The sequence below is a fragment of the Heterodontus francisci genome, chromosome 4 (genome assembly GCF_036365525.1).
Source record: "Heterodontus francisci isolate sHetFra1 chromosome 4, sHetFra1.hap1, whole genome shotgun sequence".
Taxonomy (NCBI): Eukaryota; Metazoa; Chordata; class Chondrichthyes; order Heterodontiformes; family Heterodontidae; genus Heterodontus; species Heterodontus francisci.
Window position 1 is genome coordinate 45,618,126 of NC_090374.1, and position 24,489 is coordinate 45,642,614.

The window sequence follows — 24,489 nt, forward strand, 5'->3', positions numbered from 1 at the left end:
GTCAGTCCCATTCCCCTGCTCAATCACTGTATCCCTGCAAGTTTTCATCCTTCAAGTGTCCATCCAATTTGAAATCATTGATTGTCTCTGCCTCCACTACCCTCATAGGCAGCGAGTTCCAGGTCATTACCACTCGCTGCTTAAAAAGTTCTTCCTCACATCCGCTCTGCAACTGTTGCCCAAAACCTTAAATCTGTGTCCCCTAGACCTTGTACTATCACCTAATGGGAATAGTTTTTCTTTGTCTACCTTATCCAAACCTGTCATAATCTTGTACACCGTTATCAAATCTTCCCACAATCTCCTTTGCCCCAAGGGGAACAAACTCCAGCTTCTCCAATCTAACCTTGTAACTAAAATCCCTCATCCCTGGAATCATCTTGGTAAACCTCCTCTGCCACCTCTCGAGGACCCTCAAATCCTTCCTGAAGTATGGGGACCAGAACTGGACTCAATACTTTAGTTGCGGCCTAACCAGAGCTTTATAAAGGTTCAGCATAACCTCCCTGCTGTTGCACTCAATACCTCTATTTATATGTCCTGCCACCTTCAAAGACCTATGCACATGTACCCCCAGGTCCCTCTGTCGCTGCACACTCTTTAGAACTGTGCTATTTAGTCTATATGAACTTTTACCATCCCTTCTGCCAAATGCAAAGTAGGGAGGTTATGCTTCAGTTATACAGGGCATTGATGAGACCACATTTGGAGTACTGCATACAGTATTGGTCTCCTTATTGAAGGAAGGATGCAAATGAGTTGGATGCAGTTCAGAGAAGGTTAACTAGACTAATTCCTGGAATGGGTGGGTTGTCCTATGAGGAAAGGTTGGACAGACTAGGCTTGTATCTGCTGCAGTTTTGGAGACTAAGAGGCGACTTGATTGAAACATGTAAGATCCTGAGGGGTCTTGACAGGGTGTATGTGGAAAGGATGTTTCCCCTTGTGGGAGAATCTAGAACTAGGCGTCACTATTTAAAAATAAGGGGTTGCCCATTTAAGACCGAGGTGAGGAGAAATTTTTTTTCTCAGAGGGCCGTGAGTCTTTGGAACTCTCTTCCTCAAAAGGCAGTGGAAGCAGAGTCTTTAAATATTTTTAAGGCAGAGGTAGATAGATTCTTGATAAGCAAGGGGGTAAAAGGTTATCGGGGGTAGGAGGGAATATGGAATCGAGGTTACAATCAGATCAGCTATGATCTTATTGAATGGCGGAGCATGCTCGAGGGGCAGAGTGGCCTACTCCTGCTCCTAATTCGTATGTTCGTATGTTACAATTTTTTCATGTCAGTTTTTGGTTTTATTTTACTCTGGCTAGATCTCTTCTCATCCCATTGAAGTTAGCTCTCTTCTAATTTAGACATTCTAGTTCAGATTGTTCCTTCTCCTTTACTAGTCTAAACCTTATGATATGATGATCACTCTTCCCCAGATGCTTCCCCACAGCCACTTGGTTCACTTGGCCCACCTCATTTCCCAGCATCAGATCCAGCAATGCCTCCTTCCTAGTTGGGCTGAGAACATACTGGTCAAGGAAGTTCTCCTGAACACATTTCAGAAATTCCTCACCCTCGTTACCCTTTACACTCATACTATCCTAATTGATAGATGGGTAATTGAAGTTCCCCAATATCACCACTCTATAGTTCTTGCACATCTCTGTCATTTCCCTGCAGATCGGCTCCTCTATCTCTTTCTATTTTATCATCCCTCTATACAAATGGATTCTGTCCTTGCCCCACCAAGGAAATCCACTCTTTCCAATCCCGCAATGTCTTCCCTGATCAGTACTGCCACCCCACCTCCCTTTCTTCGTTCCCTCTTTTTTCTGAACACATTGTATCCTTGCATATGAAGTGCCCAGTCCTCAGCATTTTTAAGCTACGTTTCCGTTATTACCACTACATCATATTCCGACACGGCTCTATGTGCTTGTAGCTCACCAATCTTATTCACCACAGTTTGTGCATTTACATTCATGCATTGTAAACTTGTCTTTGTATTCCTAGAAGTCCTTTTTAGTCTGCTGCTATCTGATATGATACTACTCCCTTCTCTAGTACTATGCAGCACTCTGCACCTAATTCCTCTTGTCTACTTCTATGTGCTGGTGCTCATCACCTGTCAAGATTGGAGACGTAAAATAGAAGAGCAAGAATGTTATGCTAAACTTTCATAAGTCATTGGTTAGGCTTCTGTTGGAGTATTGTGCCCAGTTCTGGGTACCACACATTAGGGAAGGATGCCAAAACTTGGAGAGGGTGGAGAGATTTACTAGAATGAAACCAGGGTTGAGGAACTTCAGTTATGTGAAGAGATGAATGAAGCTAGGATTGTTCTCCTTAGAGAAGATTAAGTGGTGATTGTATACATGGGCCATAAGGCCTCCTTCTGAGCTGTATTATTCTGTGATTCTATGATTAACATTCATCTTTTTAAAAAAAACTTAAATAGTTGTATGTCTTAGTTACCTTTCAAAATTCCATCAATTATAACATCTATTGGGAGTTAGTCATGGGTAGGAATTGCTAATTAAATTCATGCTTTAGAAGATTATAGGTGGCTATATTTGTGTGGTTAGGAATAGGGTGTACTACTTGCAGAATTAAATCTGGATATATGTCTGGGCATTTTCTGGTCAATAAAGTGAGGTTTTCATTTAAATTCTTTCATTGCCAGTGAGATTATGATGTTCAATGACTGAAAATATTTCGTCAACACAATTGGCAAGTAGGAATGAACAGTCCAGTTATAAAACAAGAGCTGCAACTATGTTTTCCATGAAAAAAACTGAAAATCGCTCTCCCTCCCATCCCCTTTGCCAGTTATTTGAAAATTATCAATACATTCCTTATGGGAAGTGCATTTGCTAAAAGAAATATATAAATCAAACTGTTGAGTTGTGTTTAGACTACCTTCCAGTTGGTCTCAACACTGTTCCTCAATCCATATCCATGTTTTCAAATCCCTCCATGACCTCGCCCTTCCCTATCTCTGTATCCTCTTCCAGCCCTCTGAGATCTCTGCACTCCTCCAATTCTGGCCTAGTGTGCACCCCCAATCTTTCATTTCTTCACCATTGATGCCTGTGCCTTCAGCTGTCTAAGTCTTAAGATCTGAGATACCTTCCCTAAACTCTCTCTCTTCCTTTATGATGCTTCTAAAAACCTGCCTCTTTGACCAATCTTTTGACCAATCTTTTGACCATCTGTCCTAATGTCTCCTTATGTGGCTCAGTGTCAAATTTTCTTTGCTAACTCTCCTGTGAAGCACTTTGGCATGTTTTACTACATTAAAGGCATTATATAAATGCAAGTTTCTGTTGTTGGTGAATTGGGAGGTAGGCTACTGTCACTCCTGTGGCTACATATTGGTAAATGGTATACACTGCAAGAAAACAGGCAATGGGTAAAGGCAGAGTGCAACAGGCTTTTTGTCAAGCTCTGCCTGCACATAATTCATGAACCTCTGGAATTTTTGGAATTTAAAGAAAAAAACCCCACTTAAATAAGATAACCAGTAAAATAAAAAGTGTTAATCATTGAATTAATGCACTGACTAATAGAAAAGAATGGAAGTAAATGACTGATTATGCTTTATAATAGTCCTCTTTAAATAAATGGGCTCGACTATGCAGCCACAGAGTTACTGGAACAAATTCTATCAAGTTCAACCTGCGGTCATATATCTGATCTGAGCTACTTGCTTGTAGACTTCAAGATAATTTTCCTGCTGACAGATCTCAGATTGGTTGGCTATCTATGTGGGCTTCCCACTAGTCAGCCCAGCAACTACACAGTATGGGGCTTATAGGGCAGCTTTCAGGTTGGCAAGTTAGTGGCTGAGATTGACATGACCCAAGGCTGAACCTGGCAGAATTTGTTCCAGTCCTTATCATTGCGTGCTGTGAATGCCCGCCAGATTCATTCTGTTCAGACAGCGCTACCGCACAAATGCATTTTGTTTTCTGAAATTCTCCAATTCACACCCATTCTTTTAACACCAGGCAATGCCATAAATAAAGGCTTTCATTATTCCCTTGTTTCTATTCAGTTGCTTAAAATCCCTGCCCGTTCACAGAGGGGATCATACAAATAGAAGCCATAGGTTCTGACAGAGATGACTGCAGTAAAAATTTGCAATGTTTACTCGAAAATGAAAAAAATGAAATAAAAAAAAAAACCCTCCCTAACAAACAGTTAGCAGAGAGAAGACTGGGTTAGATTTTATCAATTTTCACTCTGGGGCAGAGCTTCGACACGATCGAAACGCATATTGGAAATTTGACTGTGACTTTCTGTACATTAAATTGCTGTTCCTTCATCGTTGCTGGGTCAAAATCCTGGAGCTCCCTACAAAACATCATTATGTGAGTCCCTTCACTCCAAGGACTGCTGTGGTTCAGGATGATGGCTCACCACCAGCTTCTCAAGAGCAATTAGGGATAGGCAATAAATCAGCGACGCCAATATCCCGAGAATGAATTTTAAAAAATAGTGGTGGCAGCACTGAACTCCACAGCTAAATTCTTTACATGTCCTCCCATTACTCAAGGCTCAGCACCACAAACACCGATTCTTAAATTATAGAGAGATACAGCACTGAAACAGGCCCTTCAGCCCACCAAGTCTGTGCCAACCATCAACCACCCATTTATACTAATCCTACATTAATCCCATATTCCCTACCACATCTCCACCTTCCCTCAATTCTCCTACCACCTACCTACACTAGGGGCAATTTACAATGGCCAATTTACCTATCAACCTGCAAGTCTTTGGCTGTGGGAGGAAACCAGAGCACCCGGCGGAAACCCACACGGTTACAGGGAGAACTTGCAAACTCCACACTGGCAGTACCCGGAACTGAACCCGGGTCGCTGGAGCTGTGAGGCTGTGGTGCTAACCACTGCGCCACTGAGCCACCCCAATTCTTCCTTAATATCTGAAAACTGGTCGTAGTAACAGAGAAGGTTACAGACATATGGAGGGACGAGGCCATGAACAGATTTAGACTTGAAGAAGGGAATTTTAAATTTGAGTTGTTGAGGGAACAGGAGCCCATGTGGGTTAGTGAAGGGTAATGGGTAAACATAGTTTCTGGATGAACTAAAGTTTACGGAGGGTAGAGGATGGAAAACTGGCAAAGAAAGCACTGAAATAGTTAATGGTGGTGCCAGAGACACATAGGAAAGTCATTATTGCTCGAGAGGATACAGAGGCATGAAACAAAAGTATCAAGAGTTAATTTATAAGGAAAAGTTAAGGAATAGTTGAGATCTACAAAAAAGGCTTGACTTGTTCACTGAAAACCCTGTCATTTAAAATATTCTACTGTTGTTATAACGCCTATGACAAGACTCCAAAGCTGCACACTACTCACTGTCTCCATCTAAACAGTTACAAGCCAAAGAAAGAAATGTCAGTGTTATATTTTAAACACATGCCTGTGCGTTGAAAATGCCATCTCCATCAGCATCGTCATCACAAGCATCACCTGCCCCATCACCATCAGCATCTTCTTGTCCAGAATTGGGAACAAACATGCAGTTATCCTGAGGAGCAAAAAGATTAAAAGAAATTAAATTCAGTATAAATATCCACTTAGAAATTATCTGCAATGATCAGGGTCAGGCTGTATCGCATTAAGAAAGTAGGTCATATAGGTTGATCGGAAGAATAAGTCTGAAGATCAGAATGTTTTGCAATCCATCTACAGTCCCCAATACAACACATAGTCTAGTATTACCATTTAAAACCAGTTTCCGCTACATTGTATTTCAGATCTACTGAGCTTTTAAAAGTCACTGCTTGGGCTCAAAGAGTAGCACAAAGCTCTCCACTGCTGGTAACACACTGAAGTGATAGACTAGATGGCTTTATTGATTCTGCACTGTTTTAAGCCAGATTCTAAAGTTTTTTAAAGTTCATTTATGGGCTATGGGCATCGCCGGTCAGGCCAGCATTTATTGCCCATCCCTAATTGCCCTTGAGAAGGTGGTGGTGAGCTGCCTTCTTGAACCACTGCAGTCCATGTGGGGTAGGTACACCCACAGTGCTGTTAGGAAGGGAGTTCCAGGATTTTGACCCAGCGACAGTGAAGGAACGGCGATATAGTTCCAAGTCAGGGTGGTGTGTGACTTGGAGGGGAACTTGCAGGTGGTAGTGTTTCCATGCAACTGTTGCCCTTGTCCTTCTGGGTGGGAGAGGTCGTGGGTTTGGAAGGTGCTGTCTAAGGAGCCTTGGTGCGTTGCTGCAATGTATCTTGTAGATGGTACACACTGCTGCCACTGTGCGTCGGTGGTGGAGGGAGTGAATGTTTGTATATGGGGTGCCAATCAAGTGGGCTGCCTTGTCCTGGATGGTGTTGAGTTTCTGGAGTGTTGTTGGAGCTGCACCCATCCAGGCAAGTGGAGAGTATTCCATCACACTCCTGGCCCAGCTCCAGCAGCCGCGACTCCTGAGGAGAATCCTGCACGTGTGCAGGAAACCCTCAGGTAGCCGGGGCTCTCCAGGCCTCAGGCAGCCAGAGGACGTCCACCGAATTCATCCCAGGCCATGGGGCAGCCCAGCTATCCAGGGCTCTTATATCGTAGAAGCACTCGAAAATATATAAAGAAACCCATCTAGACACACATGGGGTTTCACAGGTGCTTGAAATTTCATTCATTGTGGAAAATGCTTATTCCTTCCTGCCTTAATTGTGAGCTGCTGATGTCACCCTTCTCCCACAGTGGGCTGCAAGTCTAAGCTCAGCCCTCCTTTGGTAAGTGCCTCTGATGTGTCAGAGCGCGTGGGTGAGCTGGGCACCAGGAACAGCGCCCAAATAGAAAGGCAACATCGGAGTTCTGGGCGGACGCATCCATTGCGATTCTGCAGCACCACCCCACCCCCCCGCGTCTCCATTTCCACTCCAAACAGCCTCACTAAATCCAGCCCATTGTGTGTGTTAGACCATCTGGTTGCAAAGCAGACGAATGAAAGGCCAATGACCTATGCCATTAGGTCTCCCTCCCATTTTTGTTTCCAGCTATTTTCAAGGATGCCCTGAGTGGAATATGGGAGGTGCGAGCTTGAAAATGAGTTGGAAAGGATATAATGATGCCATCTCAAATTTCCTTCCTGAATGTCAGACGGGCGACTATTAGGAAGAGTGTCTAGAAGGCTTTGTGTCAAACCTCATTCCAATCAAAGCAGCTGAAAGGGATAGGCAATAAAAATCATGGTAAATGCTCTTATTTTCAAGTTCGCCTGTAGTTCTTCAGGGCTGGAGGCCATCCAGCTGCTCTTTTTGGACAATAGCCAGAAGACTTTGCAGCAGGCTGCCATTACCTCTGCTGCAGACAGTTGAATTTCTGCACCCATTTCCAGGCACAAAGTCCTGCTACACCTTGTGCCTGGGGTATCTCTTCTCTCTCTCTTTGGCCTCCTTGTCTCAAGAGACAATGGGTAAGCGCCTGGAGGTGGTCAGTGGTTTGTGAAGCAGGCCTGGAGTGGCTATAAAGGCCAATTCTAGAGTGACAGACTCTTCCACAGGTGCTGCAGATAAAATTGGTTGTCGGGGCTGTTGCACAGTTGGCTCTCTCCTTGCGCTTCTGTCTTTTTTCCTGCCAACTGCTAAGTCTTTTCGACTCTCCACTCTTTTGCCCCGCCTTTATGGCTGCCCGCCAGATCTGGCGATCACTAGCAACTGACTCCCACGACTTGTGATCAATGTCACAGGACTTCATGTCGCGTTTGCAGACGTCTTTAAAGCGGAGACATAGATGGCCGGTGGGTTTGATACCAGTAACGAGCTCACTGCACAGTGCGTCCTTGGGGATCCTGCCATCTTCCATGCGGCTCACATGGCCAAGCTATCTCAAACGCCGCTGGCTCAGTAGGGTGTATATGCTGGGGATGTTGGCCGCCTCGAGGGCTTCTGCCTTGGAGATACGGGCCTGCCACCTGATGCCAAGGATTCTCCGGAGGCAGCGAAGATGGAATGAATTGAGACGTCGTTCTTGGCTGACATACATTGTCCAGGCCTCACAGCCGTAGAGCAAGATACTGAGGACACAGGATTAGGACCCACGTAAATACCCAGGGGTTCCAATCAGGTCAGACATGGCGCATTTAGGTGGGCTCCACCTGACTTGTACACAGTTGAAGGAAAGTTGGCCCTGCAGTGCTCAGTACTATATTTCCAAATACAACGCTGAATTATTTTTGATGAGAGAGAGCTGTTTTTGAAATGCCAACTTCTACTTAATTTTCTTAATCTTTTTCCAATACTCTTAAACACAGTGAAAGCCAATGTATTACTTTATCTTTTAATGTACAGAATTTTTAACCATATAACTGTTCTTTTATTTCTTTTGTATTAATGAATGTAGACCAGTTGTGGTGGAGTCTGTCTCATCTCACAGTATCCCCTGTGGCCGTTCTCCTCGATAATAAGTATACCGTTTTGGATACGGTTGGGAGGGACGACCTACCAGGGGAAAGCCACAGCGGCCAGGTCTCTGGCACTGAGCCTGGCTCTGTGGCTCAGAAGGGAAGGGGGGAGAATAGGAGAGTGATAGTGATAGGAGATTCAATGGTTAGAGGAACAGACAGGAGATTCTGTGGTCGCGAACGAAGCTCCCGGATGGTATGTTGCCTCCCGGGTGCCAGGGTCAGGGATGTCTCGGATCAAGTCTACAGGATTCTTAAGGGGGAGGGGGAGCAGCCAGAAGTCGTGGTACACATCGGTACCAATGACATAGCTAGGAAAAGGGATGAGGACCTGAAAAGCGAATATAGGGAGTTAGGTTGGAAGCTAAAAGGCAGGACGAGCAGAGTAGTAATCTCAGGATTGATACCGGTGCCACGTGCTAGTGAGGCTAGAAACAGAGAGCGAGTGCAGCTGAACACGTGGCTACAGAGCTGGTGTAGGAGGGAGGGCTTCAGATATGTGGATCATTGGGATACCTTCTGGGGAAGGTGGGACCTGTACAAGAAGGATGGGTTGCATCTGAACTGGAGGGGCACCAATATCCTGGGCGGGAGGTTTGCTAGCGCTCTTCGGGAGGGTTTAAACTAGTTTGGCAGAGGGATGGGAACTGGAGCTACGGATCAGTGGATGGGGTAGCTGTTGAACAGGCAGATACAGAGTGCAGAGAGTCTGTGAGGAAGGTTAGACAGTTGACAGGGCAAAGTTGCAGCCAGTATGATGGGTTGAAGTGTGTCTATTTTAACGCAAGAATTGTCAGGAATAAGGGTGATGAACTTAGAGCATGGATCAGTACTTGAGCTACGATATTGTGGCCATTACGGAGACTTGGATATCACAGGGGCAGGAATGGATGTTGGATGTCCCGGGGTTTAGATGTTTCAAAAGGAATAGGGAGGGAGGTAAAAGAGGTGAGGGAGTGGCATTGCTAATCAGGGATAGTATCACAGCTGCAGAAAGGGAGGTCGTCGAGGAGGGTTTGTCTACTGAGTCATTATGGTTGGAAGTCAGAAACAGGAAAGGAGCAGTCACTTTATTGGGAGTTTTCTATAGACCCCCCAATAGCAACAGACACACGGAGGAACAGATTGGGAGGCAGATTTTGGAAAGGTGCAGAAGTAACAGGGTTGTTGTCATGGGTGACTTCAACTTCCCTAATATTGATTGGAACCTCCTTAGTGCAAATAATTTGGATGGAGCAGTTTTTGTCAGGTGTGTCCAGGAAGGTTTCCTGACTCAATATGTAGATAGGCCGACTAGAGGGGAGGCTATGGTGGATTTGGTGCTTGGTAACGAACCAGGCCAGGTGGCAGATCTCTCGGTGGGAGAGCATTTCGGTGATAGTGATCACAACTCCCTGACCTTTACGACAGTCATGGAGAGGGACAGGAGCAGACGGGATGGGAAAATATTTAATTGGGGGAGGGGCAATTACAATGCTATTAGGCAGGAACTGGGGAGCATAAATTGGGAACAGATGTTCTCAGGGAAATGCACAGCAGAAATGTGGAGGTTGTTTAGGGAACACTGCTGCGACTGCTGGATAGGTTTGTCCCGATGAGGCAAGGAAGGGATGGCAGGGTGAAGAAACCTTGGATGACAAGAGATGTGGAACAGCTAGTCAAGAGGAAGAAGGAAGCTTACTTAAGGTTGAGGAAGAAAGGATCAGACACGGCTCTAGAGGGTTGCAAAGTAGCCAGGAAGGAACTGAAGAATGGACTTAGGAGAGCGAGAAGGGGACATGAAAAAGTCTTGGCGGGTAGGATTAAGGAAAATCCCAAGGCGTTCTACACTTATGTTCGGAACAAGAGGATGGCCAGAGTGAGGGTAGGGCCGATCAGGGATAGTGGAGGGAACTTGTGCCTGGAGTCGGAAGAGGTAGGGGAGGTCCTAAATGAATACTTTGTTTCAGTATTCACTAGTGAGAGGGACCTGGTCGTTTGTGAGGACAGCGTGAAACAGGCTGTTATGCTCGAACAGGTTGATGTTAAGAAGGAGGATGTGCTGGAAATTTTGAAAGATATGAGGACAGATAAGTCCCCGGGGCCAGACGGGATATACCCAAGGATATTACGGGAAGCGAGGGAAGAGATTGCCGTGCCTTTGGCGATGATCTTTGCGACCTCACTGTCCACTGGAGTAGTACTAGATGATTGGAGGGTGGCAAATGTTGTTCCCTTGTTCAAGAAAGGGAATAGAGATAACCCTGGGAATTATAGACCAGTCAGTCTTACGTCGGTAGTGGGCAAATTATTGGAGAGGATTCTGAGAGACAGGATTTATGATTATTTGGAAAAGCATAGTTTGATTAGAAACAGTCAGCATGGATTTGTGAGGGGCAGGTCATGCCTCACAAGCCTTATTGAATTCTTTGAAGATGTGACAAAACATGTTGATGAAGGAAGAGCAGTGGATGTGGTGTATATGGATTTTCGCAAGGCGTTTTGATAAGGGTCCCCATGGTAGGCTCATTCAGAAAGTAAGGAGGCATGGGATACAGGGAAATTTGGCTGTCTGGATACAGAATTGGCTGGCCCATAGAAGACAGAGGGTGGTAGTAGATGGAAAGTATTCAGCCTGGAGCTCGGTGACCAGTGGTGTTCCGCAGGGATCTGTTCTGGGACCTCTGCTCTTTGTGATTTTTATAAATGACTTGGATGAGGAAGTGGAAGGCTGGGTTAGCAAGTTTGCCGATGACACGAAGGTTGCTGGACTTGTGGATAGTGTGGAAGGCTGTTGTAGGTTGCAACGGGACATTGACAGGATGCAGAGCTGGGCTGAGAAGTGGCAGATGGAGTTCAACCTGGAAAAGTGTGAAGTGATTCATTTTGGAAGGTCGAATTTGAATGCAGAATACAGGCTTAAAGACAGGATTCTTGGTAGTGTGGCGGAACAGAGGGATCTTGGGGTCCATGTCCATAGATCGCTCAAAGTTGCCACCCACGTTGATAGGGTTGTTAAGAAAGCGTATGGTGTGTTGGCTTTCATTAACAGGGGGATTGAGTTTAAGAGCCGCGAGGTTATGCTGCAGCTCTATAAAGCCCTGGTTAGACCACTCTTGGAATATTGTGTTCAGTTCTGGTCGCCTCAGTGGAAGGATGTGGAAGCTTTAGAGAGGGTGCAGAGGAGATTTTCCAGGATGCTGCCTGGACTGGAGGGCGTGTCTTATGAAGAAAGGATGAGGGCGCTAGGGCTTTTTTCATTGGAGCAAAGAAGGATGAGAGGTGACTTGATAGAGGGGTACAAGATGATGAGAGGCATAGATAGAGTGGATAGCCAGAGACTTTTTCCCAGGCGGAAAGGGCTATCTCCAGGGGGCATAATTTTAAGGTGATTGGAGGAAGGTTTCGGGGAGGTGTCAGAGGTAGGTTCTTTACACAGAGAGTGGTGGGTGCGTGGAATGCACTGCCAGCGGTGGTAGTAGAAGCAGATACATTACGGACATTTAAGCGACTCTTGGATAGGTGCATGGATGATAGTAGAATGAAGGGTATGTAGGTAGTTTGATCCTAGAGTAGGTTAACGGTTCGGCACAACATTGTTGGCCAAAGGGCCTGTACTGTGCTGTACTGTTCTGTGTTCTATGTTCTATGTTCTATAGTTGCAACACGTGAAGCATCAGAGTCACCAGACCAAAGAGATCTAATGAACTGTATTGTGAGCTTGAAAATGCAAGGCAAGCTGGTCAATTCTGATCATGACTGTGCCTTGCCAGAATTAGCAGGGTCCGCAAAACTAATTAAACTGCAAAAGTGCTGGCATCCAGGAGGAGATCCAGGCCTTGTTCATTAAGAGCTTAAAAAAACATGTTGTCTGTACCACTCTGAAGATTGATAACAGTGCTAGAGATAACGAAGCAGAGAAACTGTCTTTGTTATCTGAAGCAGTAGGCCTTGAAACTCCTACATGAGGCCCAGTCTGTAGCCATATACCTTGTTTTTCCAAAAGGACAGTGAGGTAATTGCAGACCAATTGAAGGAGTTAAAAACAGGTTTTATCTTATATGGAACAGGGCCATAGCTAAAGAAAGGTATGAAGAAAGAGCCCACAGGAACATCTTTGTGGTAGTGGTTAGAGTGGCGTGGTCAGCCATGCGGAAGTCACGCATGGAGGAATCGTCGGCGGATTGACCACTGAGACAGACTCTGGCTCGCAGGACTGCTAAGCAACCAGTATTATCGTGAGTATGTACTATTGCTTAGCGGTTTAATAAAGGTGTACTCAAGGCTGTCCCAACTATGCTAACAAACCTAAATCAGAATTGAGGATAGGTTCCGACTTTGGGTGTGGGCAGGTGTATTCAGTGAGGGCCTTGAACGTCCAAGCTCAAGATCTGTTCATGTGCATATCTAGCTTACTCACTACACAATTCTTGTGAATTTCCTGGACTCTTATTTCTTCTTGCACACAGTTTGGATGAAAATAACCTTGTAGTTTAATTATTTCCATCTCTGGTATACTTCCCCATATTTTCACAGGAAAAGATATTAGAAAACTACCAGAGAAATGCAGGCAATATACAGTAAGGAGTCTATGGGAAAACTCTGATGATAAACATAAATCAGCATTCCAAGCTCTGGGGGGCCCCTCCATCCTGCTGTCTCCTTTCCTTCCTTGTCATGAATCCTTTAACCATACAGTAATACATACTTAGTGCAACTTTGTACTTGTGCTGTGCTGCGAATGAATCCCATCTTTTTACTGTAACTGGAGGCAGCCAGTGTGAATTTGTACATTTTGCTAACCTTTCTGCAGCTCTTATCGGAGCACCTGAGATCCTGGTCAGGAGAGCCATCAATGTCGGTATCTTTGCCACATATGTAACCATTTCCAGCCCAGCCGATTCCACACTAGAGAAAGAAACAAGGCAGCCGTGAATAGTCTGTCATGCACATTTGCCGAAGACTCCACAAAGTGCTACGTAGTCAAAAAGAAAAAGGAAGCATTCGCAAGGGCTAGAAGGCTAGGAACAGACGAAGCCCTTGAGGAATATAAAGAAAGTAGGAAGGAACTTAAGCAAAGAGTCAGGAGAGCTAAAAGGGCTCATGAAAAGTCGTTGGCAAACAGGATTAAGGACAATCCCAAGGCTTTTTATACGTATATAAAGACCAAGAGGGTAACCAGGGAAAGGGTTGGCCCACTCAAGGACAGAGAAGGGAATCTATGTGTGGAGCCAGAGGAAATGGGCGAGGTACTAAATGAGTACTTTGCATCAGTATTCACCAAAGAAAAGGACTTGGTGGATGATGAGTCTAGGGAAGGGAGTGCAGATAGTCTGGGTCAAGTCGTTATCAAAAAGGAGGAGGTGTTGGGCGTCTTGCAAAGCATTAAGGTAGATATGTCCCCAGGTCCTGATGGGATCTACCCCAGAATACTGAGGGAGGCAAGAGAGGAAATTGCTGGGGCCTTGACAGAAATCTTTGTATCCTCATTGGCTACAGGTGAGGTCCCAGAGAACTGGAGAATAGCCAATGTTGTTCCTTTGTTTAAGAAGGGTAGCAAGGATAATCCAGGAAATTATAGGCCGGTGAGCCTTACGTCAGTGGTAGGGAAATTATTGGAGAGGATTCTTCGGGACAAGATTTACTCCCATTTGGAAACAAATGAACTTATTAGTGAGAGGCAGCATGGTTTTGTGCAGGGGAGGTCGTGTCTCACTAACTTGATTGAGTTTTTTGAGGAAGTGACGAAGAAGATTGATGAAGGAAGGGCAGTGGATGTTGGCTATATGGACTTCAGTAAAGCCTTTGACAAGGTCCCGCATGGCAGACTGGTACAAAAGGTGAAGTCACACGGGATCAGAGGTGAACTGGCAAGATGGATACAGAACTGGCTCGGTCATAGAAGACAGAGGGTAGCAGTGGAAGCGTGCTTTTCTGAATGGTAATGCATTTTGGAAGATCTAATACAGGTGGGAAGTATACAGTAAATGGCAGACCTTTAGGAGTATTGACAGGCAGAGAGATCTGGGCGTACAGGGCCACAGGTCACTGAAAGTGGCAACGCATGTGGATAAGGTAGTCAAGAAGGCATACGGCATGCTTGCCTTCATCGGTTGTGGCATAGAGTATAAAAATTGGCAAGTCATGCTGCAGCTGTACAGAACCTTAGTTAGGCCACACTTAGAATATTGCGTGCAATTCTGGTCGCCACACTACCAAAAGGACGTGGAGGCTTTGGAGAGGGTACAGAAGAGGTTTACCAGGATGTTGCCTGGTCTGGAGGGCATTAGCTATGAAGAGAGGTTGGATAAACTCAGATTGTTTTCACTGGAACGACGGAGGTGGAGGGGCGACATGATAGAGGTTTACAAAGTTATGAGTGGCATTGACAGAGTGGATAGTCAGAAGCTTTTTCCCAGGGTGGAAGAATCAGTTACTAGGGGACATAGGTTTAAGGTGCGAGGGGCAAAGTTTAGAGGGGATGTGCAAGGCAAATTTTTTACACAGAGGGTGGTGAGTGCCTGGAACTTGTTGCCCGGGGAAATGGTGGAAGCAGGTACGATAGCGACGTTTAAGAGGCATCTTGACAAATACATGAATAGGATGGGAATAGAGGGATACGGTCCCCGGAAGTGCAGAAGGTTTTAGTTTAGGCAGGCATCAAGATCGGCGCAGGCTTGGAGGGCCGAATGGCCTGTTCCTGTGCTGTACTGTTCTTTGTTCTTTGTTGCACATGTCTAACCATTTTCTGTGAGTGGATTTCCAGCAACTACAGATTTTCATTTTTATCGCTAAAGATTCTGATTTTATTCAATTTTGGACTTGCAGTAGAGTTTTGGAAAGGGTAGTTTATGCCAGTAGCACGTGATTGTCTCAAAGATTAAACCATGCATGTTCACACAGCTGGTACAGTGAAACTGTGAATGGCTTATTAAATCTGTTATAGTTCCTTGATCACTCCAATCGTTATTTGGATAACAGTGATAATTCTAGTGCTTATACATTCCAGTGCGGACCCTGTGGGGATGCGTGTATTTATCAGACAATCTCATATTAAAATCTTGAAATTGATCCACCAATGGCTCAGTGAGTTAACCCAACAACTTATATTTATATAGCGCCTTTAACATAACGAAACAGCCCAACGCACTATACAGGAGCATTATAAAATGAGCCACAAAAGGAGATATTAGGTCAAATGACCAAAAGCTTAGTCAAAGAGGTAGGTTTTAAGGAGTGTCTTAAAGGAGAAAAGCGAGGCAGAGAGTTGTAGGAAGGGTATTCCAGAGGTTGGGGCCTAGGCAACTGAAGGCGCAGCCACCAATGGTGGAGCAATTAAAATCAGGGATGCACAAGAGGTCAGAATTAGAGGAGTGCAGATATCTTGGAGGGTTGTGGGGCTGGAGGGTGAGGCCATGAAGGGATTTGAAAACAAGAATGAGAATTTTAATCTCAAGACATTGCTTGACCGGGAACCAATGCAGGTCAGCGAACATGGGGGTGATAGGGGGATGGGACTTGATGCGAGTTAAGACATAGGCGGCAGCATTTTGGATGACCTCAAGTTTATAGAGAGTAGAATGTGGGAGACCAGCCAGGAGTGCTTTGGAATAGTCAAGTCTAGAGGTAACAAAGACACAAATAAGGATTTCAGCAGCAGATGAGCTGAGACAGAGGTAATGTCAGGCGATGTTACGGAGGTGGAAATAGGCAGTCTTAGTGATGGAGTGAATATGAGGTTGGAAGCTCATCTTGAGGTCAAATGTGATACCAAGGGTGTGAACAGACTGGCTTAATCTCAGACTGTTGCCAGGGTGAGGGAATGCAGTTGGTGGGTAGGGAACGGAGTTTGGAGCGGGGACCGAAAACAATGGTTCCAGTCTTCCCAATATTTAATTGGAGAAAATTTCAGTTCATGTCGGATAAGCAATGAATTGCTGAAGCATAAGGGGCTACAATTGATTTCAGCACCCCTTGGGCCAGGATAGGTTAGATCGGTCTGGATCCCTGTCCCCAATTGCCACCCAGCTGGAAGTGGTCATTTGTAGACAGCAGCTGAGAGCAGGATTGAGCTGAACTGCAATGCTCCCCTAAAGGTCACATGACAAACATTGACAAGATGCCAGAGGACAATTGGTGCCCATGAAACTATGTCTCATTAGGGAGGGGAGAGGGGAGGGGAAATAGAAAAAATAAATCCTGAAAGAGACATGCAAACTTACTATTAACACAGTGAGTTGGTACTTGTCCAACTGTACTAATATAAGTTATACATGGTTAAACAATAACTAATGCATTGATTACAGCAGGTGTAAGTTTGTGTGCAACACACCCCAATGACTGAAGTGAAAAAAATGAAATGCACTTTATGTACCCCAGATACCAGATTACTTTAATTGTGGGTTGTTTATTTTCACAATACTTCATTCAGTCACTTACACTGAATTTATGACTAAATGCCTATTCCACAATTATCACAGAAAATGCTGGAGTTAGGTAGCTGACAACTCCTCTCGCACCCCCACCCAAATACTCTTTGTCACAAAGGCTTGCCTGCAATAACCCACTACTGAACACTGTTAATTGCCGTATGCACTTGAATTAATTCAGAATATCAGGAAGACAGGGTGAAGTCAATAGAGGCCATGCAACATTCACTCATTAAGCCCGCTTCATCCACTCAGCAGGTACAATCCGCCCTTTTGTGGATTTTACCCCAGCCGTTTAATCTCCCAAGGCCGTGACGCATCCAACGCCATCTCTAATTTCACAGTGCACTGAAGCATCCAATTTCAATTGAAAAAGAGGTGGCCTTACATCTTCAGCTTCTGCTTTGGTTGTGTTGGTATCACATACTAACATCTGTCCCGTCAACATTATGAATGTGGTTCGCGCTAACTAAAACAGACACGACCTGCTGATATGGTAATCAATATAATGTGGTTGAATCATCGAGTGCTTTCTGTCACTGCACTGCTTTTATCAGTCAGCCCATGGCACTCAAGTCACATGGTGTCAGTGCTGTAAACTCACAGTACATGAAATGATGCCGTCTCTTTCCATAAAGCATTGTGCGTTTGCATGGCAGGGGTTCAGGAGTCTGTTGCTGCAGCTCTTCTCTGGCTTGCAGCCTCTTTGTTGGTCTCCTACATATCCAGTCTGACAGGCCCCACATCTGAACGATCCCTAGTACAATCACCAAATAAGTCAGAAATCTAGTAGGCAAACAGACTGAAAGACAAAACATTAACCTGTTTCCTTTCTTGTGAACGGATTGGTTGTGCATGAAATCAGAATTCATGTTTTGGTTAGCAGGTGGCAAAAGAGACAGAGTGAAAGTTAGACCACAGTTGGAAGAGAGTGAAATGTACAGTACAGGAGAAACAGCATAGGAAGTATAGTACAGAAGAGACTGAGAGATATCAAATAGGACAAAGAATGTGAGAGAAATACTATATGGCAGAGAGATTAAAAGTGATATAAAACAGAGAAAAACAGCATTACAGAAGGAAAAGAGTGAGGAATACTATATGGGAGAAATAGAGAGAGGTACAGCACAGGAGAAACAGTATCACAGTTACAGTACAGGTGGGAGTGAAAGGTACCAAGCAGGACAAAGCGTGCCAGAGAGTTACAGGAAAGATGAAGAGATAAAGTATAGGAGAAATGGCACGCTATGTTACAAGAAGGAGGGAGAGATAGTGAGAGATACAGTACAGTAGATGTGAAGGAAATTGGAGAGACATATTTTAGTGATGTTTCCTGACATCAGCTCCTGAACCAAACCCCAAAGATCCCGATCTCTCCCCGAACTGAAAAGCAAAGACGTTGAATGCTTGTGACCCGCAATCCAAACCCCGAAATTCTTACTCACTCTCTGCTGCTTTCCTGTCTCAAGCCGACTGAGGCTGACAGCCTGTCAATCTGAGGCTGACAGTCTGTCAATCTGACTGGCATTTGGGCGGGAAAGCTGTTGAAATTTTTTTTAAGCATCTGTGGGAAACCTGTATTTCCTGATTTCCCTTGCATTCCCCTGATTTCTTCCCATATCTGAGTTATTATCATTGTCATATGTCCAATTCTTAATGACTAAAACATATTCATTTGAAATGGAGTAGTGCTCTTGTCATGATCCTTACCATGGTGTTAATGCACTGGGAATTTTGAGCACAGCCTCCATTCCTTCCATCACTGCATTCATCTGTATCAACACAGACCTGTCGCAGACACATTTCATTGTGGTTAATCACGCTTCACATTTTTCCATGAACTTACTTCCTAGCCTTTCTGACTTATAATCATAGAATCATAGAATGGTTATAGTGCAGAATGAGGCCATTTGGCCCATCATGTTCATGCTAGATCTCTGCAAGAACAACTCAGCTAGTCCTACTCCCCTGCCCTTTCCCCATAACCCTCCAAACTTTTTCTCTTCAGCTAATTATCCAATTTTCTTTTGAAACCCTGAATATTATCAGTATTACATCAATAAATAAAAGCAGAAAGTACTGGAAATACTCAGCAGGTCTGGCAGCATTTGTGGAGAGAGAAGCAGAGTTAATGTTTCAGGTCTGTGACCCTTCTTGAGAACTGGAGTTCTGCATTTAGGAGCAGGGGAAAAAAGACATTGAATATTTGTTGGATTGCTGTTAAAACCCAACTGGTTCACTGCTATTCTTTAGGAGATTGATTTCTACCCCTGCGCAGTTTCACCTGTGTGTGACTTGAATCCCACACTATCAACTGAAACTTAACTCCTAAAAATGGGTGGGTTTGGGGGCATGTCAGAGGTTAAAATGCAAAGAAAAGCTGGAACAGGAACCGAACCCACCCATTTGTGATTTGAACGGATGTGAGATGAGGGGTGGACAACCAATCTACTTGTGGGAAGTAGATTGGTCTTTTAAATATTCTAATGAGGCTGCCTGCCTTCATTTTAACAGTCATTCGATTTTTAACCATAGGAAGCCGAGTTTCCCAGGCCTTGAGAAACTCAGCAGCTTAAAGGAGGCGAGAAGGATAGAATTCATGAGTTAAGTGCTTCTACAGCACTACTTGTGGGCCAGAAGGAGCAGGGGTTTCCTCTAGGCTCAAATAGCTACTCTGTAAATCACTCCCCCACCCCTCACAATCTGTCTTCTCACACCCTGCACCCCCCACCCCCCCACCACTACTGGACCCCTGCAATCCAGACACCCTCACTACACCTACCTGCTCTCATAGTTGTGAAGCAGGCTTCCGGCCCAAAAGCCCCTAGCCTGTCAATCAGGCTACCTGTGGGCGGGAACTCCACAATAAAAAAACTGAAGTGGTCCTGCAGTTAAGTTCTGCAAGACATCAGGAAACCTGTTCTTCTGGGTTTCATGATCCCACAATACCACCAACCCCCAACCCAACCCCACCGCCTCCACCCAACCAGCACACACAGAATTTGCCTCCAGGCTAAATGGCCTGTGTGATTGACTCTTATTGCCCTCTCAGGTGGCCAAGCCTCTCAGCAGTCAGTGGCAGTAAGTGCAGTCTTCTCAACTTTTCCCCCACCCAGTGACAAATAAATAAGTTAGTCCTGCCTGGAAGTGAGAAGTTAGAGGGAAATAACTAAAAATATTGGAGTTCTTGACTGATATGAAAACAACACTTTTCACTTAATTTTGATTTCTAATTTGTTCTTTAACTCAGCTCTGTTCTTCATTCAAACTACACTCTGCAAGGCTGTTCCCAGTACTCTTCTCTCATTGTTTAGCTCCAATGGGGAGACAAGTGGCATAGTGGCAATATTGCTAAACTAGTAATCCAGAGTCTCATTGACAGGTTTGCGGCTGCCTGCAATGAATTTGGCCTAACCATCAGCCTCAAGAAAACGAACATCATGGGGCAGGACGTCAGAAATGCTCCATCCATCAATATTGGCGACCACGCTCTGGAAGTGGTTCAAGAGTTCACCTACCTAGGCTCAACTATCACCAGTAACCTGTCTCTAGGTGCAGAAATCAACAAGCGCATGGGTAAGGCTTCCACTGCTATGTCCAGACTGGCCAAGAGAGTGTGGGAAAATGGCGCACTGACACGGAACACAAAAGTCCGAGTGTATCAGGCCTGTGTCCTCAGTACCTTGCTCTATGGCAGCGAGGCCTGGACAACATATGTCAGCCAAGACCGACGTCTCAATTCATTTCATCTTCGCTGCCTCTGGAGAATACTTGGCATCAGGTGGCAGGACCGTATCTCCAACACAGAAGTCCTCGAGGCGGCCAACATCCCCAGCTTGTACACACTACTGAGTGAGCGGCGCTTGAGATGGCTTGGCCATGTGAGCCGCATGGAAGATGGCAGGATCCCCAAAGACACATTGTACAGTGAACTCGCCACTGGTATCAGACCCACCGGCCGTCCATGTTCTGGCTCATTCCCCTCTTTTCATTCCCACTTCGCCTGATCTAAGTTCTTACCTTTCCTTGAATTTTATTCCGCACCCTTCTTCTGATTTCCATCCTTCACGTCACCTTGACTTTCAGTCCCACCGGCTCTTGACTCCTATTTCAACCCAGTTCTGAATTTCATCTCACTTTCTATTGATTTCCGCTTCCACCATCTCTTGACTGTCACTTTCGCTTTCTGCAAACTTCCATTCGCTATACTCTCTTGACTCCCAATACCCACATTATTGTGCTTCCAAACAAGGCTTTCATGCCGTGTCCATTGCTTACCTGTTTATTTAAAGTTGCATATTCCAATCCCACCCCTTGGACTCTCCGTCCTGTATAACCTGCTGGACAATCTTCACACATGAAGCCAGGGAAAGTGTTCACACAGCGAACTCCAGAAGAGCATGGGCTCACCTGACACTACATGGGAAAATTGGGAATCAGGATCAAAAGATATAAATCAAGATTAACTATTACCAAGCAAAGATTCGCAAAAAAATAATTTTTTTTTGTTGCACTGTAATCAAAAATGAAATGATTACAAAATAAAATTAATAGAAATCCGCCATAGGTTTTGCCATTGTACTCTACCTCATCTACATCAGTACACCGAATTCCATCACCGATAAACCCTGTGGGGCAGGGGCCACACTGGAATCCATCCCGAGTCTCAGTACAATGCACACCTCGGAAACAAGAGTGAGTAGTACATCTGGGTTTAGAAATGGTGGGGATCACAGGAGGTTCAATTTCTTCCTCTGGGTCAATCAATCCAACACCTAAAATAGGAGATTTAAAAATGCAGTAATTGATATGTGGAAGTCAGCAACGGCTCTGTCCCAAGTATCAGGTGAACCACTCCATTTATACTGATACTGAAAACCAGGTTTGTAGAAATTTACAGTTAGCCTTGCTCCCATTTTTGTCAAAGTTTAAGTGCCACAGAGTGATGGTGAACGATAACATATGGATTTATGCATACAGAAATATCTCAAAGTGCTTCACGCAATGTCCTACAGAAGATGATGGTGAGCTGCCTTCTTGAACCACTGCAGTCCATGTGGGGTAGGTACACCCACAGTGCTGTTAGGAAGGGAATTCCAGATATTTGACCCAGCGATAGTGAAGGAACGGCGATATAGTTCCAAGTCAGGATGGTGTGTGGTTTGGAGGGGAACTTGCAGGTGGTGGTGTTGCCATGTATCTGCTGCCCTTGTCGTTCTAGGTGGGTTTGGAAGGTGCTTGTAGATGGTACACACTGCTGCCACTGTGCATCGGTGATGGAGGGAGTGGATGTTTACTTTGGTGGATGGGGTGCTGATCAAGCAGGTTGCTTTGTCCTGGATGGGTGTCAAGCTTCTTGAGTGTTGTTGGAGCTGCACACATCCAGGCAAGTGGAGAGTATTCCATCACACTCCTGACTTGTGGCTTGCAGGTAGTGTACAGGCTTTGGGGAGAATCAGGTGGAAAACGGTACTGAACATTGTTGCTGGTGTGTCCTGTTTACATAAAGCAGGACAAATCCAATCCGTCAATTACCGCTCTGTCAGTCAACTTTCGATCATCAGCAAAGTGATGGAAGGTGTCATTGACAGTCCTATCAAGCACCACTTCGACAGCAACTGATGCTCAGTTTGGGTTCTGCCAGAGCCACTCAGCTCCTGACCTCATTACAACCTTGGTCCAAATAGGGACAAAAAAGCTGAACTCAAGAACATAGGAAATCGGAGCAGCAGTAAGTCATTCGGCCCCTCGAGCCTGCTCCGGCATTTTACTAGATCATGGCTGATCTTCTACCTTAATGCCATTTTCATGCACGATCCCCTTATCAATTGATATCTTTAATATTGAGAAATCTATCGATCTCCGTCTTGAATATACTCAACAACTAAGCCTCCACAGCCCTCTGGGGCAGAGAATTCTAAAGATTCACCACCCTGTGAGTGAAGAAATTCCTTCTCATCTCAGTCCTAAATGGCCTACCTCTTATTCTGAGACTGTGTCCTCTGGTTTGAGACCCCCAGCCAGGGGATACATCCTTCCTGCATCAACCTTGTCAAACCCTGTAAGAATTTTGTATAAGATCACCTCTCCTTCTTCTAAACTCTAGAGAATACAGGCTCAGTCTCCTCAATCTTTCCTCATAAGACAATCCCACCATCCCAGGGATTTGTCTGGTGAACCTTCATTGCACTTCCTCTATGGCAAGTATATCCTTCCTTAGGTAAGGTTAGTACGCAATACTCAGGTGTGGTCTCACCAAGGCTCCATACAAGTGCAGCAAGACTTCTTTACTCCAGTATTCAAATCCTCTTGCAATAAAGGCCAATATACCATTTGCCTTCCGAATGGCTTGCTACACCTGCATGTTAGGTGGTGGTGAGCTGCCTTCTTGAACCGCTGCAGTCCATGTGGTGTAAGGACACCCACAAGCTGTTAGGAAGGGAGTTCCAGATATTTGACCCAGCGACAGTGAAGGAATGGCGATATCGTTCCAAGTTAGGTATTGCATGAAGCACTTTGAGATATTTCATTTTGAGAGGTGATGCAAAAATCCAAATAATATCATTCACCTTCACTCTGTTACTTATGAACAAGGACACCCAGGTCCCTTTGGACGTCAACACTTCCCAATCTCTCACCATTTAAGAAATACTCTGCATTTCTGTTTTGTGTCATCAAATCATGATAGAGATTGTGAATAGCACTGATCCTTGTAGTACCCCACTAGTCACAGTCTGCCAACCTGAGGATGACCCATTTATTCCTACTCTGTTTTCTGTCGGTTAACTAATTCTCAATCCATACCAGTATATTACCACCAATCCCATATGCTGTAATTTTGCTTACGAGCCTCCTGTGTGGGCCCTTATTGAAAGCCTTCTGAAAATCCAAATACACCACATCCACAAGTTCCCCCTTATCTATTCTGCTATCTACATCCTCAAAAAACTCGAATAGGTTAGTGAAACGTGATTTCCCTTTCATAAATCCATGTTGACTCTGCCCAATCCTACCACTATTTTCTAAATGTCCAGTTATCTCATCCTTTATAATAGATTCTAGCATTTTCCCTACTACTAATGTCAGGCTACAGGTCTGTGGTTCCCCGTTTTCTCTCTCCCTCCTTTCTTAAATAGTGGGATTGCATTTGCTACCTTCCAACCTGCAGGAACTATTCCAGTATCTATTGAATTTTGGAAGATGATCACCAATGCTAGCTCTACAGCCAGCTCTTTCAACACTCTGAGATGTAGATCATCAGATCCAGGGGATTTATTAATTTTCAGTCCCATTAATTTCTCCGGTACTACATTTTTACTAATACTAATTTCTTTCAGTTCCTCATTCTTGCTGGTCCCTTGGTTCTCTAGTATTTCTGGGAGGTTTTTTTGTATCTTCCTTTGTGAAGACAGACACAAAGTATTGGTTTAGTTTCTCTACCATTTCCTTATTCCCCATTATGATTTTGTAAATGTCCTGCTACTACTTTCTTAGTAATGGATTCCAGCATTTCTCCTTCGAATAACCTTAGCATTGAGGCATGTCTTAAAAAGAAGGCATCATGACCACCAATTGGTTTAGTTTAGTTTAGTTTAGAGATACAGCACTGAAACAGGCCCTTCGGCCCACCGAGTCTGTGCCGACCATCA

The 24,489-nt window shown here is 44.8% G+C and overlaps 1 protein-coding gene across 1 annotated transcript in view; it reads right to left on the reverse strand.

The window, feature by feature from the left end:
- Positions 1 to 24,489, reverse strand: part of LOC137368661 (thrombospondin-4-like) — a 212,459-nt gene that overhangs the window by 77,531 nt on the left and 110,439 nt on the right. Inside the window, exons 7-12 of the mRNA XM_068028804.1 lie at positions 21,428 to 21,615; positions 21,119 to 21,256; positions 18,551 to 18,628; positions 17,445 to 17,597; positions 13,215 to 13,319; positions 5,444 to 5,551 (exon numbers count right to left, since the gene is read on the reverse strand). Coding sequence (XP_067884905.1) covers positions 5,444 to 5,551; positions 13,215 to 13,319; positions 17,445 to 17,597; positions 18,551 to 18,628; positions 21,119 to 21,256; positions 21,428 to 21,615 — 770 coding nt within the window. The remainder of the gene's footprint in view (positions 1 to 5,443; positions 5,552 to 13,214; positions 13,320 to 17,444; positions 17,598 to 18,550; positions 18,629 to 21,118; positions 21,257 to 21,427; positions 21,616 to 24,489) is intronic.